The sequence below is a fragment of the Manis pentadactyla genome, chromosome 14, assembly GCF_030020395.1.
Source record: "Manis pentadactyla isolate mManPen7 chromosome 14, mManPen7.hap1, whole genome shotgun sequence".
Lineage (NCBI taxonomy): Eukaryota > Metazoa > Chordata > Mammalia > Pholidota > Manidae > Manis > Manis pentadactyla.
This window is the reverse complement of record NC_080032.1, coordinates 30,742,792-30,759,350: the sequence shown is the minus strand read 5'-3', so window position 1 is coordinate 30,759,350 and position 16,559 is coordinate 30,742,792. Positions and strand designations below refer to the sequence as shown.

Genomic DNA, 16,559 nt, shown 5'->3' with positions numbered 1-16,559 from the left:
AACCAGCTTGGCCAGGACAACCAGGCCCGAGGCTTCTCAGGATGGAGTGTCCTAGTACATTCAGCTGTTCTGGCTCCCCTCTCCCTGATCTCTGGGGAGCTTTTACAGAGAATGTCTCAACGTGCTTGATCCAAAATCTGGGTTTGCCTGGGGCTCTGGGGCCCTGCTCTGGCCATCCTGGGGGGCTGGCTGGAAGCCCCTGCGGGCTCCTACCCCAGAGACACAGCCCATGGCAGGACTGAGCCTGCCCATTCCTCATCCAGGGCCACTGGATCACTTCTTGGCTTTTTTTTAGATAAATGAAGACAACTTAGTTTTACAGCAATAAAAATGTGATTAATGTACAGTCCTTCACAGCCTCATTCTCCCAACAGATGTTCCCCAAGAAACCGGGTTGTAAAGCAGATCTTATAAAGGGACTGGCTTCCCATGGAAGGATAGTAGCAACCTGGGGAAAGCATTTCAGACCTTTGACTCACACCTAGAGTTATAAAATGTTATAAAAACAAGGCTCCTTAAGGACAGATAACTCAGGCTGTTCTAAAAGGGACCCTTACCTGTTCACTGTCCCCAAACCTTAGTCAGGGGACAGCTTCTCTTGAGAACTTTGGCCCACCTACATTCTACTCATATTTTTACATCAGTTCTATCAATACGCTTAAAAGTTAGAACTGTCCTATGTAATAGCACCCACAAATTCATGAGTTTGTTATGCTATTTATTTACCTCTATTATATAAAAATGTTATCTAAACAGAGCTATTACACCTTAAAATGTTTGCTGTATGTCGCTGTCAGGGATCTGTGCCATGACTTGGGAACACAGATGTAGTCTAATTTCCTGCCCCACCGAGACCCAGAGAGGGGAAGGTATCGGGAAGATCACGTGGGGAGATGCTTAACCTCCTGACCCCCACTTGAGCATTCCTCCCCTCGAAGCCAGACTGGCCCAGTGTTGCCCTCCTGAAAAACAGGAAAGAGGTGTTGATAGCTGCAGCAAAGGTGACCTCTTGTCACCTTCTTGCCAGTTACAATTAACATTATTCATCTAAATACAGATCACCGTTCTTCTCCGGTGAGGTGTTAAAAGGGTTTCTGGAGGATCTATTAGTTGGTCAGTGTCTTACAGAATCTGGTGAGGGAACTATTTTTTCTCGGGATGTATTTCTCTGCACCAGGCAATGGTTATCAGGTTTATCCCAAAGCAATGAGGCCCTGCAGAGGCCAGCTGAAGACTTTGGGAGGAGGAGACCGAACACAGGGACATGGGGCCGGTGGCTCTTGCAACCTGCAGGATGCTGGTCTCTCACCATGCCTTGGCCATGGGGCCTTGTGCAGCTGGTCCCCCTGTCCATGCCCACTGCCAGGAGGATGCCGAAGGCAGCATGGCAGTGGGAAGCAGTTGCTCCTTTAGCTCCAGGAGTCTGGACCAGATAGGAGTGGGAAGGCATTTATGGGCTGACACACAGTGTTACAATAGCTGCAGGGGTTTTTTGTAGCCACCTCTTTGTTCCCTTCCCTTCCCTCAGAGTCTGGGGTGAAAGTGGGGCCGGGTAGATGGTGCCAGTGAGCCCAGCAGAAGCTAAGTTGGTGGATGTCTTTCAGAGAAAAATTGCTTCTTGAGCCTTAAAAACAGAAAGGTACAGGATGCCCCTTAGACCAGATGAGGCGGGATTGAAATAAACACACGATTTACAGCTGGGGAAGAACAAGCCATTTTGAGTCCCCTCTGCATGGACATACTTCCCAGCCCTCCAAGGAGCCTCTGGAGGCTGATGGTCTCCATCACCAACTGCTAGGGCCTCAGAGACCGTCGTGCCTTTTCCAGGATTTCTTCTCTGATTTGGGGATAGTCAGGGTACTTCGTGAGGACCTGGGACAGAGAGATAGGATGTGTAGGAGCAGGCAGGGCCCTTTTAAGGCCCTCCCCCAGTGGCACCCAGTGGCTTACATGGTGGCAGACTTCGATGGCCTCCACGAATCTCTTGCTCTTCAAGTAGTTGAAAGCAAGTTTGAAGCCTGTCCAGGGGCAGGGAGAATACAGGTGGCTGCACGCTGATGACCAGAGAGCCACTCTGGTTCCCACAACAGCCGGAGTGCAGGCCTTGAGTTCTGGGGTCAGGGTGTGGTCCTGCCTGCTCCCTCCATGTCCAGGCACACCCCACTGGCTGCCTTACCAATGCCAGGGTTGGCATGATGACTGTACTTCCAGGCCAGCTCGTAGTTGGCAGCTGCATCCACGTAGGACAGCTCCTTCTCCGTGATGAAGCCCATGTACTCATAGGCCCTATAGCAGGACTGCAGGGAGAGCCACAACCCATCTCAGCACCAGTGGGGACCCAGGGGGTGAGATGAGCTGCATCAACCCAAACCACTCTCAGGGGTTCCACAGCATCTTGCACCTTTGCAGGGGTGACCTGTGCACACTCGCTTGCCTACCCCCATGCTGACATGACCCTTGCCCCGCAGCCCTCCTGCTCACACCTGCAAACTCTCCTCATGGGTCCCTGGACATCACAAACCCTTCCTACCTCTCTTCCCCATTCTGTGTTCCCCCTGGAGCTGCCTGGCCCTGTGCACCTCCCCTCACCTTGTCGGGTCCCCTGTGCTCCGCAGCCCCATCTTGCTCTGTGGTCCACATGCCCCTCGTGTCCACCTCCTCTCCTCATGTTCCCACCCTGTGTTGCCCTGCCCAGGAGTCTCACTCAGCCCAGCCCTCCTGGCCTTGCCTTGTTGTAGTGCACACAGCGCCGCAACAGCTCAGACGCAAGGTCAAACTTGCTGCCCTGGCAGTAGATGTCAGCCAGCAGGAGCCAGCCCCTCTCCAGGTCCTCAGCCTCTGCAGGCGCCCATGGGACTTTGGCCAGACGCTTCAACTGCGTGCGTGCCTTGGGGACCTGCTTCAGCAGCATGTAGGCCTGTGCCATGGCCAGCAGGGCGGCGACGCAGTTCTTCTGTGCAATGGGAAGCCGGTGTGGGCTTAGGGCCTGGGCCCAGCCTTGCCCCACAGCCCCGAACTCACCCCATCCACATGCATTCCCCTGATGCCCCCGCCGGTGTGCACCTCAGCCTGTGCCATCTCCACGAGTGTGCCTAGCGCCGCCTCCATGCTGGCCTTGTCCTGGGAGGCCAGCAGGCACAGGCTTTGCAGCAGCTGCAGCTGGCTCTGGCCACCCTCTGAGCTCGGGCAGCACTCCTGCAGCAGTTGCTCGGCCGTGCCCACGCCCTGCTGATATGACTCCTTCCTGCAGGTGGAACTGAGGCGGTGGGAGCCAAGCTGCCTGAGTGGTCCTCAGGGGCCTCACCCCCAACTCCTGTCCTGTCCCCGGGCCAACCCTGCCACACGCTCCCTGCAACAGCTGTGCCCTCACCTGCTCTCAGGTATCAGGTTCTCATGAGCCTTTCCGCCCACGATCTCATTGTCAGGGTTCAGAAAGATCTGCACCATGTAGTAGGTGGCGCTTTGGCCCCAAATGCTGTCCTTGCGTGCTTTGTTCAGGAACTTCACTGCTTCGTTGGGTTGCCCTATGTGCCTGTAGTGGAGGAGAATAACACCAAGAACCAGACAGGGAAACAGGTCCAGGGGTGCGGCACACTCCAGGGTCATTCCATGAGTCTGCACAGGGTGGGGGCTGGGTTGCTGGTCTTTAGGGGCTCCCTGATCTGGAGCTTCATTTCTGCCTCCCTAGGGTTCCCTGACCAGCCCTCCACACACAGCTGCCCCCATGCTCCCACCTCCAACTCACCAGCAGTAGATGCCTTGGCAGTAGTTGAACCCTGGCTCCAAAACCACACGGCTGGACATCTTCTCGGCCAATTCAAAAAAGGCAGGGGCATCTTCAAGTTTGCCACTTCTTTGTAGCAGATCAATTAGTTTATTCAATACCAAAAAATTGTCTAAAATAAGAGCAGAAATCTGCAGGCTGTGATAACCGAACTGACAGCTCTGCGTGGTGGGGTGTGGTAGCCTGGCAGGGGAAAGCAGGGGGCCAGCAGACACTGCCCATCTGGGCTGAGCAGGGGAGTCCCAGCAGCCCAGCCCCACTGGGTCTCCAGAGAGAACAATGATGGAAGTCATCACAGCAGCACCAGCAGCTAACATGCACGGGCCTGCCAGCAATGCGCCTACATAGTCAGTGCACAGAGGGAGGGACTCTTATCGTTCTCATTTTACAGATGAGGAAACAGAGAAACAAAGACTTTATCTGCCAAAGATTGCACAGCTGATAAAGGAAGACCCAAGGCAGGCTCCAGGGCCTCACTCCCAACTTCTGGGATCTGCCAGGCCTCCAGCCTGAGCCTCATGGCAGGCCCATTCCCCAGCAAGACCAGCTGGTTTTAGGCTGCGGTGAGGGGCTACATACCAGGGGCTAATTCCTAGAGTCCTCCAGGTGGCTGTGACATCAAAAGGAGACTATGTCAAATCCCAGTGGCTGGGATTTGTGAACAGACAGGTTGTCCTGGGTGCCAAGCATGGCCAGCCCTGCCTGAGATCAGGAACTGACCCCTTGGACTTGGGAAGGGTCAGCATGGTCCACCAGGGCTCTATCAGCTTCCTACCTCTCTGGGAACAACCAGGGAGGAAGGGCCCATCAGAAAGGAGGGGAGAGGGCCCACCCTTATCAGGGAGAGCAGCCCCTGCTCGGTGGGAACCAATGCAGGTGCCTCAGCGGGCAGCTACCTGGGGCTTTCTTCAGGACTTGGTGGCAGAGATCGATGGCAGCTTCATATTTCTGTCTTCTAAACATTAAGTCAGCCATCACCTACCAGAAACACATGATGCTCTGAATTTCTGAGGGGCACAAGGAGGGAACGGGGCCTGGTGGAGGCGGCCACAGGAGGGGCCCAGGGGTGGGGGCTGCCCAGGGTGAGGAGCGAGGGAGAGCAAGGACTAGGGGTAGGCACTGTGGGAGCCTTGACGGCCAGCAGAGCCGGCCCCCCAGGATCGTCTGAGAATGGCAGGCTCCAGGTGGCCTACTGGGTGGCCGGAGGTGGTCTGTGACGGGGAGAAGAGGAGGCACGACCAGGAGCCCATCCCATGCTTGCCCTCATGATGGTGCGTGTGGTTTCCCCTGCAGTGAATCAGCCTCCCTGGGGCTGCCCCCTGCTGCCAGCTCCTCCCTCTGTGGGAGGGCAGAGGATCTGCTCGGCTCCCCTGCTTGACAACCCCTGAGGCACCCAGCCACAGGGCCCTTGGGGAGGGCAAGGAGGAGCGGGGCCTCCTACCACAGAGGCAGTCTCGTGGTTCTCCTCGGTCTGCAGGAGGATGGCACACTGCTGCTCGCACAAGTCCAGGCAGCCCTGGAGCAGGTAGAGCTGTGCCAGCTTCAGCACTACCTGGAACCGGAGCAGACACACTAAGCCAACCAATGCACAGCATGGGAAATGTGGGGACCTGACACTTCCTCTTGTACTCCTGCACTATCAGCTGCGCCTTCAAAATATGGCTGGAACCCCAGGGATAATGCCTCTGGCTCTCTGCTCCTCCCACTGATACCCCAGCCACACCACGTTTTACTAACTACCTTCTAAGAGCTGGGACCGGGCTCCCCTGTACTCTTCCTCCAGCTTTGGCTCTAAGCCCCCTCCTTGGGAAGCCCTCTCTGCCCTAGACCGGGGCAGGCAGCCTTCTGAGCCCCCGCTGCATACTGACCCACAGCAGGCCTGTGTCCCATGGCATTGGAACTGTATGCACACTCTCTCTCCCTACTTCCCAAGGCCAAATGTGGACAGGGACCACATCCTGCCCCACCAGGTCTCCAGGGCCTGGCACATTAGTCGTCTGTTAATGAGCACACATTACATGAATGAATGTGTCTGTCACCAGGCTCCTCATCCACTTTCTCAGCATGAACGCCAGCCTTGGTTCCCTCATCTGCAGCCACGCCTCCTTGGGAGCTTAGCCTGGACTTCACGCCCAGAGGGCCCCTGGTGGCCACACGGTGTCCCCACCCCCAAGGGAGCCCTGAAAATGTCAGACTAACATGACTTTCAGCAACATCCCCTCCAATCCACCCTCCACAGAAGGTGTCCAAAGTGCAGCTTCCCGGCCTTGCTCCAAGGGCTGCAGTGGGTGAGGGCCCTGGGTGCGCTAGAGCAGGCTCCCACGGCAGGGGTCCCATGCCCCTTGGAGGAGGGCAGGTGCAGCTCCTCAGGGAGGCAGAGGGATGGCTTCTGCCCCTCGTCAGGGAGCTCCGCGAGGTGTCATGCCCCGAGAGGAGCAGCAGGACCCACCATGAGGGACCCCTCCCCACTCTGAGGGCCCCACCTTATTGTCAGTGGGCGAGTAGGAGAGGGCATTCTTATATGACTGCTCCGTCTTGGCATACTCCTTCTCTGCCAGGTACTGCTCCCCACACTGGATGCAGATGGAGGCTGCCAGTTGCTTCTGTGACAGGATCATTTCTGGTTGCTCCAGAGGAACACGTTTCATTATCTTAGACTGGAGGTCCATGGCCTGGGAAACCAGGAAACTCAGATCAGAAGCTGAGCCTGATGTGCTAGGTCTCAGACCAGTCCAAAAAAGCCCCCAAGCTCCCATTTCAGAGCCAAGCACTAGCTCTTGGGCAAATCTGGGTCATTATGGACAGGACAGGCTGCTGGCAGAATGCTCAGGAGGCTGCAGGGAGGGGCAGAAGCGAAGGTGCTAACAAAACTCTCTCTTGCACCTTACTTGTTACATCGTCCAACTCACCCTACACCTCCTGCCGCTGATTGGCTCCACAGTCCTACAGACCACAACAAGCACACAGTGGGCGCTCAGTGCAGGCTGTGTTCTGATGGATGCATTTGTTCTGAATATTGCCCTGCTAGGAATGCGGGGCAGCACCCACAAAAATCCATGATATAAAATGATCAAGTGAGAACCAGAGAGCATCGGGACAAGAGGAACTAATGATGCCAGGGTTCAGTCTAGGGAAGTGGGCACGACTCAGCACTAGGCTCCTTGCGGGCCAGAGGAATGGGAATCTGGTGGGTAACAAGGGAATAAATCATTTCGGGCAGTCGGAGAGTGGGCTCTCCTATACCACCACAGAATGCACCCCAGGAACACCTTTGGGTAGAAAGAGGGAGGAAGAGTCTATAGCAAGACTGGCCAGGAGCTGTCCCATCAGGAGCAGCCCCGGGGGGAAAGCATATGGTGGGGGATGAGTCAGACCTGGTTCTAACCTCAGGGCCACCTCTTACTGACAGCGTGACTTTGGGCACATGCTCGTATCTGTTGAACAGGAAAGTCACGGTGCTTATCCCAAAGGGCTACTGTGAGAACAAGTAAGAAAGCAAAAGCCAAGTACAGAGCCCAGCTCAGTATAATCACTGCACAGAAGCTACTGGCATTGTCCATTACTGCCCCCAGCAGCAGCCTGCAGGTCAAAGGCCCTCACAAGCCCCAGCTTCTTCAGCCCAGCCCCGCAGGCTTAGAGCAGGTTGGCGCACCACCACTGGATGGATGCGCAAGGGTGTGGGGATAAAGTGCAGAGGTGGGACCTGCTTGCCTTTTGAGGACCAGGCTTGAAGCCTTCCAGATCTGTGTCGTATCCTTCCTTTTACAGCTCCCATAGGGAAATGACAGAAAGGAGCTTGCGTCCTCTTGTCAATTACCTTGTTCAGAGTTTCCACCACATCTTCCTTTCGCTGGGTCTTGTAAACCTTTGCCAGCAAAAGCAAGCACTTGACATCATTCATCATGGACAGGATGTCTTTGGCTGCAAAATGGAGACTCAAATCAGTGTTCTCTGGCCCTTGGGAAGCTGAGATGGGGATGGAGGGAGCTGGGTTCAGAACCCTGCACCATGCCAGAGGGAAGAGAGCATGGGCTGCTCTAAACGCAGGGTTGTGTCTTAGAGAGTTTCTCACAGAAGTCATGTTCCAGTGCCTGCTTCAAAACCTTTTCTGCTTTGTTGAACTTCTTTAACTTTAGGAGCAGTTCAGCCAGGCTGCAGCACACGAAGTCCTGTCCATTAATCTTCTGGGCAGCCTCATAAAAATTAACCGCCTTGGTGCAAACAGGAAATGTTGGCATCAGGTCTGGTTCTACACGAGTGCATCACATACCTGGGGCCCCTCTTAATACAGAGACTAAGATGAAAAGGCCCTCCAGGCTGGCACAGGGCTCAAGCCTCACCTGAGCAGGTATGTTCGGGGGGTGCTGAGCTCTCCCCTCAGCACCCATTCAGCAGGGAGCTGGGGTGGAAACTCAGCCACTCTCCTGCCATCTAGACCCTCCCACCCAGCACTGTCCTCCATCTGTCCGGCTGTGCTGGCCCTCCCCATGCCTTCCCACCCCAGCCCAGCCTGACCTTGGTGTAATAGTGGGTCTTCACGTAAGTTTGCCCAAGCCTGAGGACCAGGGATATGTCATGCGGGTTCTTCCTGTAAGCCTCTTCATAGGCCTTTAGGGCCTTGTCAGGCTGGTGGGGAAAGTGTTCAGGTCTCTCTCTTCTCTTCCACTGGAGAAGTGAGACTTGACAAGGCCACAAGGTTTTCACTCACCTCCAGAATATTCATGAAAGCATCGCCCAGCAGCAGGCTGGTGTGGGGGCCTGGCAGATGTTCACAGAGCTCCCTGCAAAAGTAACCTAATGCTCATCTCCGACCTGGGCATCCTTCATATTCCTGAATCCATCTCCTCTTCTTTCCAAACACTAATGCTGGCTGGTTTCATTCATTCATCATCCAGTACTTACTGAAAGATGGCTGTGCATGAGGCACTGTTCTAGCCACCCTCGTTCAGGCTTTCCTGCCCTGCGCTCTGGACCATGCATGGCCTTCACGCATTAATCTGACCTGCACTCCCAGCCCTCCAGACCCTTCCCCATGAGGCAGAGAGAGCCATCTTGCTCTTTCTAAAATGCCAGTAGGACCTTGTCACCCACCATTTATTGGTTTCCCACTGCCCAGGGCTTCCCTCCCACCTGATCTGCCTAGATGGACAGGGTAGGGTGCCTCCAAGGTCCCAGTGTCAAACCATAGGCATACCTCACATGGGTCACATTATAGTCATTGGACATTTCCTCAAGGACAGGCAGAGCCCAGGGCCAGGGCAGAGGTGCGTTTACAAGGCTCCCATCAGAATGTGTGCCATACGTGGGGTCAAGCAGGGACCAGGGCAGATTCAATTCTGTATTGTCTGTATCCTCACAACTGAACAAGGAGCCAGGCTGGCCGACCTATCATGCTCAAATTCCAACCCATGGGAAACTCCATACTCTCATCAAACACACTCCAAGGACCACTAATCTGGAGAAAACCCTCCCCAAAACACCTCTGGAGAAGAGGCTGTTGGTATGCAGCCTGGGGCCTACCAGTAGCATCCGATGTAGAGGTGGACGTCTTTGTGGACTTTCAGGTAGATGCTGGCCATCTTCTCTTTGGCTTCCACATAGTAGGGCTGCGTGGGCACGACGTTCCTCAGCAGGCTCAGTGCCACATCCACATCCCCCTTGCTCAGAGCCAAGTCCACATTGGCGATGGTGACGCGGACCTCCTCTGGTGTTCCCCTGAACTCATTAGTGGCATCTTGCATGACCTTGGTGGCCTCGTGCTAAGACATGGGAACCCAACAGACTTACCACTTACTGTCTCCCACTGCAGGTGGCCCGATAATACTTAAATCCGATTCTAGGCAACTAAAGCAATCCCCCTTCCCACTCCTGCTCTGGGAGAGAAATGAGACCTGGAGGTAGCCAGGAGCAGTCCTGCTCCAAGGAAGCCGAGGACACGGGGCCCAACCTACCTACAGAGCGGCTTTGGCAGCAGGAAGGAAAGAGACACTCAGAGTGCGTGGCCACTGTTCCTGGAGGGCAGGCGGAAGGTGCCCAGCTAGCTGGGGGTACAGAAACCCCCAACTGTAAGGACCTACCTGGCCCTTACACTTCAAAGCTGTTGGCAGTGCCCTCCTGTGGGAGACCTAGGGATGCACTGCCTTGAAATGCTTTCGGTCAAAGATGTCTTAACATTACGGTACTGGGCACCTACAGGGCTGTTTGCGTTAGAGCTTCCTTGTACATTCGTGCCTTGGCTATTGTAACGAAGATGCTCTCCCTGTCCTTCCTGATGCCTTTTGTCCTGCATTTGCCCTTATCAGACGTTTCTTCCTCAACCTCTGCTTTCTTTTCGTTTGCCTGTATGTCTGGGCCATCTTTTTGCTTTTATTCTGGGCCCTTTGGTTTTTGGAGTATAGACAATAAGGGTTCCATTGTTTGTTTGCCTGAATACTGCAAATGTCTTTTTATTGAATAGGTACATTTATGTCATTTACAATTTTATTATTACAGATATGTGTTGTTGGGCTTCTGTCAGTTTATTTTGTTTTCATTTTATAGTCTTCGTTCTGCCATTAACATGTGGCTTTCCTTCGTGACTCTTGATTAATTTGGTGGAAATATCTCTTTCTCATTCTAATAGTCATCTTTCTATCAAGCAATATTTTGTATAAACTTTCATTTCATACTCTGCCCTATAAAGACGGAAAAATTAGCATGTTTCTAGTTCCCCCACCTCCCCTTCCCATCTCTCTCCCTGACTTTTTTCATGGGGTAGTGCTGTTTTTTGACTTTAATAACTTTTATTTTCAGGAGCTTAGCAATTACACTGGCTTAGATAAAAGTTACCAGTTATTCAACTGTAATTATATTTAGATTTATTTAGATTAGCTCTGTTTGACTTAATTCTGTCTTCTTATACCTTAAACTTTTTCTACTTACAAAAACTTCATTTTGCATTTGGTTGTCCAGGTTATAGTTACAAGTGGTTTTCTCAGGGAAGTTTAGCACCGTAATTCTTGACTAATTCCATTTTCAGAGTGTCCTTTGATGCTTTCATACATGAAAGACACCCTGAGGAACATCCTTTCCTCCTTAGCACTTTGTAAGCTTTGTTCTACTGCCTTCCTGAATTTGCTGTTGAGTAAAATTCTGAGGTGCAGCTGACTTTTCCCCCCGGTGGGTAATGCGTTCTTCCCAGATGCCATGGGACCTTCCCTGCAGACAGCCCTGGGCTCCCACAGCACCTTAGGGCATCACTGGTAGGGTACTTCGTGTGCTCTGTTACTGCTCTCTCCCCAGCAGGGTGCCCTTCCCACCTGCTGATTCCTGTCCTCCTGGAAGGACTTGCTCTCCTACTGCATCTCCTATGTTTTCTCTGTCCCATTTCTTCTCTGCAAGAACACTGATTACACCTTTGCCGGAGACCTGTTGTCAGTCTTCCTTACCCATTGTCCTCTCCAATCACCCCAGCCGTTCTCCTGGTTCTCTCCCACTTCCTCAGTCTGAGAGCTCTGGCAAGGGTGGGCTACTTCCCACTGTTTCTCATGGGTCTGTTTTCTACATGGCACCACTGTTTCCCACCCCTTCTTAACTCTGCTAGTGGACTTTTCATCTCGCCCTGTTTATGGGAGCCTCTTCTTGATCTCTTGCACTCTGCCTTGAGCTGGTTTTGCAAGATTTCATGTTCTTTTTATTTTCATTGAGTGTACATATTTTTTGAAAAAAATATTTTTCATAGTACTCTTTCTCCCAAAGTATAATCTCTACTCATCCTTTTCTTGTTATTTTTTGCTTCCTTTTCTCCCTCTTCTCCCCTTTCTACCTCCCTCATCACCACCTACAGTTTCAGACAGGAGCCCTCGGATCACTCCTTGCCTGCTGATGGGAACAGCTCTCTCTAACCTTGCCCTTCCCTCAAGAACTAGACTGGAGAGGGGCAGTGCTTGGCACAGCTGCCCTGGGAGCACACATCCCCCCCGCTTTCTGGGGTCCTCCCTCTGGGGGTCACCTTTGTGAGAAGCTGGGGTCAGGAGGGAACCATTCAGTTCACAGTGAAGGCCACAGCTCACAGACCTGTTCTCTTCGCAAAGCAAGTCACACCACTGATTTTCAGGTTACAGGCCGCCTTACTTTCCCCTGGCCCACATCTCCTCCAAAGGAGTCCATGACAGAGACCCAGGGAGCATCACGGCAGGGCACGCTTGTTCAGCAGCCTGCCTTCCAGAGCGTGGGGCTGGATTTCTCTCGAAATGTCCCCGCTTCTCCTGGCTTGACCACATCCCCAGTTGAGAAAGTTTTGAGCAAATGCAGGAACCTCAGGCCCCCCCACCCTGCTTTCTCTTTCCCACTGACAGCAACTTCTGAAAGGACGGGGACCTTGCTGGCTTGTTCTCCTCTGTCCCAACCATCACAGTGCCTGGCACATAGCAGGCCTCAATCAAGAGCTGAAGAAATGACTGTTCTTAGATGTGGCTCTTCCCTAATTTTGTTACAGATGGAGATTCCTTCTCCACTTTTAACTCTTTTCTTCCTTTTGGCAGATTGAAAGGAGGAAATACAAGACCAGGCTATCATATTCCCATGTTTGCCCAGAAGGCAATTGTTAATTTCAAGGGGAAAGGCCTCACAGGCTGCTTCCTCCTCAGCGCCAGGGTCAGCACAGAGGGCCAGGTACCCCAGTACTGGAGGATCGCAGAGATGGTCCTGGAGCTCTGCTGCCAGACCCCTTCAGAGTGAGCAGTTGAGGCCCGTGTGGCCAGGGGAGCATGTGGAGTCAGTGCTGGCCTGGCTCTGCCTCTGTGTGCCTCATGGCTCCTGTGCACCAGCATAGGATGCCCAGGGGCTTCCTGACTTAGCCCAGCCACATCTTCCAAGGCCCCAGGGTTGCCTCAAACAGTTGAGCAGGTTTTACACTGCAAAACTCCAAGGGGACACAGTTCATAAAGATTACATGTGATTGGTATCCACTAGAGCTGCCTATTGCCCGATGTGCATGACCATCTATGGTGGCCCTGATGGGCCTGTGCACTCTGCCTCCCTGAGATCTTGGGGGGCACAGTGAGGCAGAGGACTCAGTAGGGTTTCCACTTTATCTTGAGGGCAATGGGAGCCCCTGAAGCCTTTTTAGGCAGGGGAGAGAGATGCTCCCAAATGAGCAAAGGCTCAAGTCAGAGCACAAGTAAACATCAGGCAGAACCAAAGGGCCTGTTTGCCAGGCCTACCCTGGACCTCTAATGTGCCCCAGTCCTAAGGGAAGAGAGCGGCACCTTCCTTACCAGCTCCCCATTCATCCGGAGGGCATCTGCCAATTCCAGTAAGATAGAAACCCGCTCACTGGGCCACACAGAGGACCCACGGAACTTCTTGCCTCCTTCTATCTTCAGAGTTGGTAATTTTATGGTCATTTTCAGTGTCTCTATGGCTGCTAGATGATCCCCAGACTTGTTGAGGACCCTGGCCTTGATGAAGTGGTAGAGCGGGTGGTCTCGGACCTAGAGGAAAGAGTGTGGGGCTCCAGTTCCCTGCTGCTGCTGCTCACAGCTCCTGGAGTGCAGAAAGCCACAGGTGCCCACAGAGCCTGCCCCTGCCTTTGGGCCGACGGGAGGGTAGCAGGGTGCAGTGGCTCCTGAGGCTGCTCTCTTAGGGGCTGGGGGCTGCAGCTCACTGGCTCCAGGATGCTGAGTGGGTGACACACACAGCGGACTCCCACCTTGAAGTTGTGGCTGATGCCCAGCTCCAAGCAGTGGGAGCACATGGCAAAGTTTCCCTGGGCCAGGTAGATCTGGGCCATGAGGAGGTGGGCATCCACGGAGGTGGGGTCCAGCTCCAGGCAATGCTGCAGGATGCTCTGGGCATTCTCTAACTCTCCTAGAAATAATAGACAAATTTCTACATCCAGGGGTCCTCAGAACTCCCTGGGCCAAACACGTAAAGGCAAAAGGAATTTGACACATCCTATTACCCAGAAATACCCAAGTTAGGCATTTCACCCAGTTCCATTCTGTTTCACTCAGGGGTCTCTTCCTGAAAACAGAACTATACAGTTCTGCCTCAACCCAGACAAAAGCCAGGAAACTAAAGCCCGGAGAAACTCCCTCTGGCTCTCTGTAACTCTCAGGGTGTGGCTAAGTCACTCTAGTGCTGCATGTGGAAGCTCAGGGGAACACTTAAGTCTCGATTCCCACACCCAAGAGCAGAACAAAGCTGGGTAAGAACAGCTGTCAGAGTCACAGCCTGTGCAACACCGGCTCTATGCCCAACATAGGCAAAGCTCTCAGAACAGCTGGTTGAACATTTGCCCAGCCCCACGAGGTTGGTCTTACTGTCCTTGTCTTTTAGGTGTAGGGCTAGAATGCCAGTGGTGTAAGTGAGCGTGCAAGGGACAAAGTCAGCATTTCAATCCGTAGATGGGCACCTGAGGCTGAGCCTTTGAATGCCTTGGCACCATGGGGCTGTGAGGCTCTGTGCGGCCAGGCTGGCCCTTGGGGCTGGTGGGGAGCCCCCCTCCCTCTGGAGCCAGGCCCCTCAACATCTGTTGCTCAGGGACTAAAATCTGGTGGGCGGAACACCTGCTTTTGGTCTCAAAGCCCTGCTCCTTCCCTGTGAGCGGCAGAACCAGGTAGATGTCACCATGGCAACCTAAGCAGCCAGAGGCCTTGCTCTGGCCAGAGACCTGCTGGCAGCTGCCAGCACCCCTGGGAAGTGCTCTCGCCCTGCCTTGTGCCCAGGAGCCCAGGGAAGCCTGGCACCCAGATGAGCACCGGGTGACCAAGGATGGAGACGGGAGCCTCAGCAGAGGGCGGCCCACACAGGGCATCCCATGCATCTGGGTTCCCCAGCGACTCCCAGGACACCAGATCAGCTTGGCTTCAGGTAGATGGGGTGAAAGGCCACAGGGAGAGAGTGCTTCAGAGGGCACAGCAGGGTACTGGGGAGGGCTCTGCTCCCTTTTCCTCTCTCTGGGGATCTGGGCCTTGCAATGGGAGAGACTGGAGGCTCTTTACTGGCCATCCTGAGGCCCTGAAGCCTGATGGCACTGGCCTCCCCTCCCCATGAAGCTTCCACTACCTTTAAACTCACAGCCCCACCACGCCAACAGCCCTACCTACACCCCATCCCAGCATGCCACCCCTACCCCCTTACCCCACGCAACACCCTATATCCCACCCTCCCCATGCCCCATATTCCACCCCACTCACACCCCACCCAACACCCCACCTACACCCCATCCCAACACCCCATAGCACTGTCTGTCCTAACAAGCACCACGATGTGCTTCGGAGTCCCGCCTCGGTCTACTCCTAGCATGCCAACATGAGGAGTGTCAGCCCGTTCTGAGCTCCACTGCATCCCAGGGTCAGAGCCCTGCCTTGCATGACGAGGTCTGCACCCAGAAGGTGGGTGGGCGAGAGTGCTGCCGAGGGAAGTGGATGGTTTCTGGGGGTTGGAGGCTGGGGCGCACGTAGGTGTGTGTAAGGTGTCCCTGGCAGGGAGCCCCTGGGGTCTGGGTGGATGAACAGGGCTCACCTGAGAGATACTTGACCTGAGCCATCACATAAAGAGGCTCCGTGAGCGCTGGTGCAGCTTTGACTACAGGATTCAAGATGACGGTGACTTGTTTAAGAAGTGGAGACATGATCTGGCCTGGTGACTGGGGCTGTGGGGACAGGGGTCTGGCTATGTGAGGGCTGCAGCCCCACAGAGGCTCCTGGGCGCTGGGAAAGCCCTGCTTGGGAGGCACCTCGACTGCACTGCACGCACACACACACCACTGCTCATCCAGGCCGGAGTTCCAGCCCCAGGGGGCTGCCTTTGCTGTGCTTCTGCTGTGCCCTACCTGGAGCTCAATAAATGCTTGTGGACTGACTCACTACAGCCCTGGGGTTTCTGAGCTACATCCTTGCCCTCAAGGAATCTCGCCTGGCAAGGACAGCAGGACAAACAAGTGAAGACAGACATCCTTCTTAGAAGGCTTGGGGGCGAAGAGGGACTGGAACCTCTCTAGGATAAAGGCAGGGGTGTGGGCAGGGCCCTCCAGGTGTGGTTCCTGGACCACCAGCAGGGGTACCACGGAGAGCTTGTCCCAGAGCTCCACCCACCGAGTGGGAATGGCCTCAGGATGCCTCCCAGCTGTTTCTCGCGTGCACGTGTGTTTGTGCGGCGCAGGCCTCCCAACCAACCGGGGCTCCCACCAGCCTGGTGACCAGCCAAGTGCAGTCTCCACCTCTGTCCAAACCTGTACTCCAGACCCCTGCCATGGGGCCGCACCTCCCCCTCACCTGCTTGGGGCAGAAGAGCAAGTAAGCCCTGGCAATGCAGATCAGGAAGAAGGGGTCGAGCTTTTCCAGGTACTCTTGGCCCAGTGGGAGGCTCTGCAAGCCTGAGAAGTGCAGCTCTGCCGCCTCCTTCAGGAGCACCAAGGCCTCCTGCTCCCCCTTGTGCTTCCTGGACGCCAGAAGGGCTTGGAGGAAAACCAGCACCTGTGGGAGGCAGGCACAGGTCTGCAACCAAGGGCAGCCAGGCAGTTGATAGATAGGCGAGGACGAAGCACAAATCAGGCCATCTCGGCTGCTCTGTGCTGGGAACTGGGGGGGAAGCGGGGTGGGAGGAAGGTGGGGACACAACCCTGGAGCAGCCCATGCCCCCAGGGAGCTCTGACCTCAGACTTCCCTAGGGACTGCTGCACCTCCTTCAGGAATTCCAGCTGGTGCTCTGCCTCCTCCAGGTGGCCGTCTAAAATCTGGCACCAAATGATCCCTGGGGCCCGAGAGAACAAGCATGAACAGCAGGCCAA

General features: G+C 54.6%; 1 protein-coding gene across 8 annotated transcripts in view; it reads right to left on the bottom strand.

Moving 5' to 3' along the window:
• Window positions 1–1,690: 1,690 nt before the first annotated feature.
• The window catches only part of TTC21A (tetratricopeptide repeat domain 21A), a 28,089-nt gene continuing 13,220 nt past the window's right edge, over window positions 1,691–16,559 (bottom strand). For 6 of the 8 annotated variants that reach the window (XM_036921688.2, XM_057492225.1, XM_036921683.2 and 3 more), the window contains 20 exons: window positions 16,425–16,522; window positions 16,045–16,245; window positions 15,293–15,422; window positions 13,476–13,633; window positions 13,042–13,257; window positions 9,305–9,543; window positions 8,493–8,565; window positions 8,300–8,410; window positions 7,857–7,995; window positions 7,602–7,705; window positions 6,268–6,456; window positions 5,226–5,336; window positions 4,681–4,762; window positions 3,746–3,896; window positions 3,371–3,532; window positions 3,064–3,256; window positions 2,729–2,953; window positions 2,177–2,297; window positions 1,951–2,018; window positions 1,691–1,872 (listed from right to left, as the gene is read on the bottom strand). In XM_036921688.2, coding sequence (XP_036777583.2) covers window positions 1,795–1,872; window positions 1,951–2,018; window positions 2,177–2,297; window positions 2,729–2,953; window positions 3,064–3,256; window positions 3,371–3,532; window positions 3,746–3,896; window positions 4,681–4,762; window positions 5,226–5,336; window positions 6,268–6,456; window positions 7,602–7,705; window positions 7,857–7,995; window positions 8,300–8,410; window positions 8,493–8,565; window positions 9,305–9,543; window positions 13,042–13,257; window positions 13,476–13,633; window positions 15,293–15,422; window positions 16,045–16,245; window positions 16,425–16,522 — 2,849 coding nt within the window. In that variant the 3' untranslated portion in view covers window positions 1,691–1,794. Of the gene's footprint in view, window positions 1,873–1,950; window positions 2,019–2,176; window positions 2,298–2,728; window positions 2,954–3,063; window positions 3,257–3,370; window positions 3,533–3,745; window positions 3,897–4,680; window positions 4,763–5,225; window positions 5,337–6,267; window positions 6,457–7,601; window positions 7,706–7,856; window positions 7,996–8,299; window positions 8,411–8,492; window positions 8,566–9,304; window positions 9,544–13,041; window positions 13,258–13,475; window positions 13,634–15,292; window positions 15,423–16,044; window positions 16,246–16,424; window positions 16,523–16,559 lie in introns of those variants that run through there. The other 2 variants (XM_036921686.2, XR_005032051.2) reach the window with 2 other exon arrangements.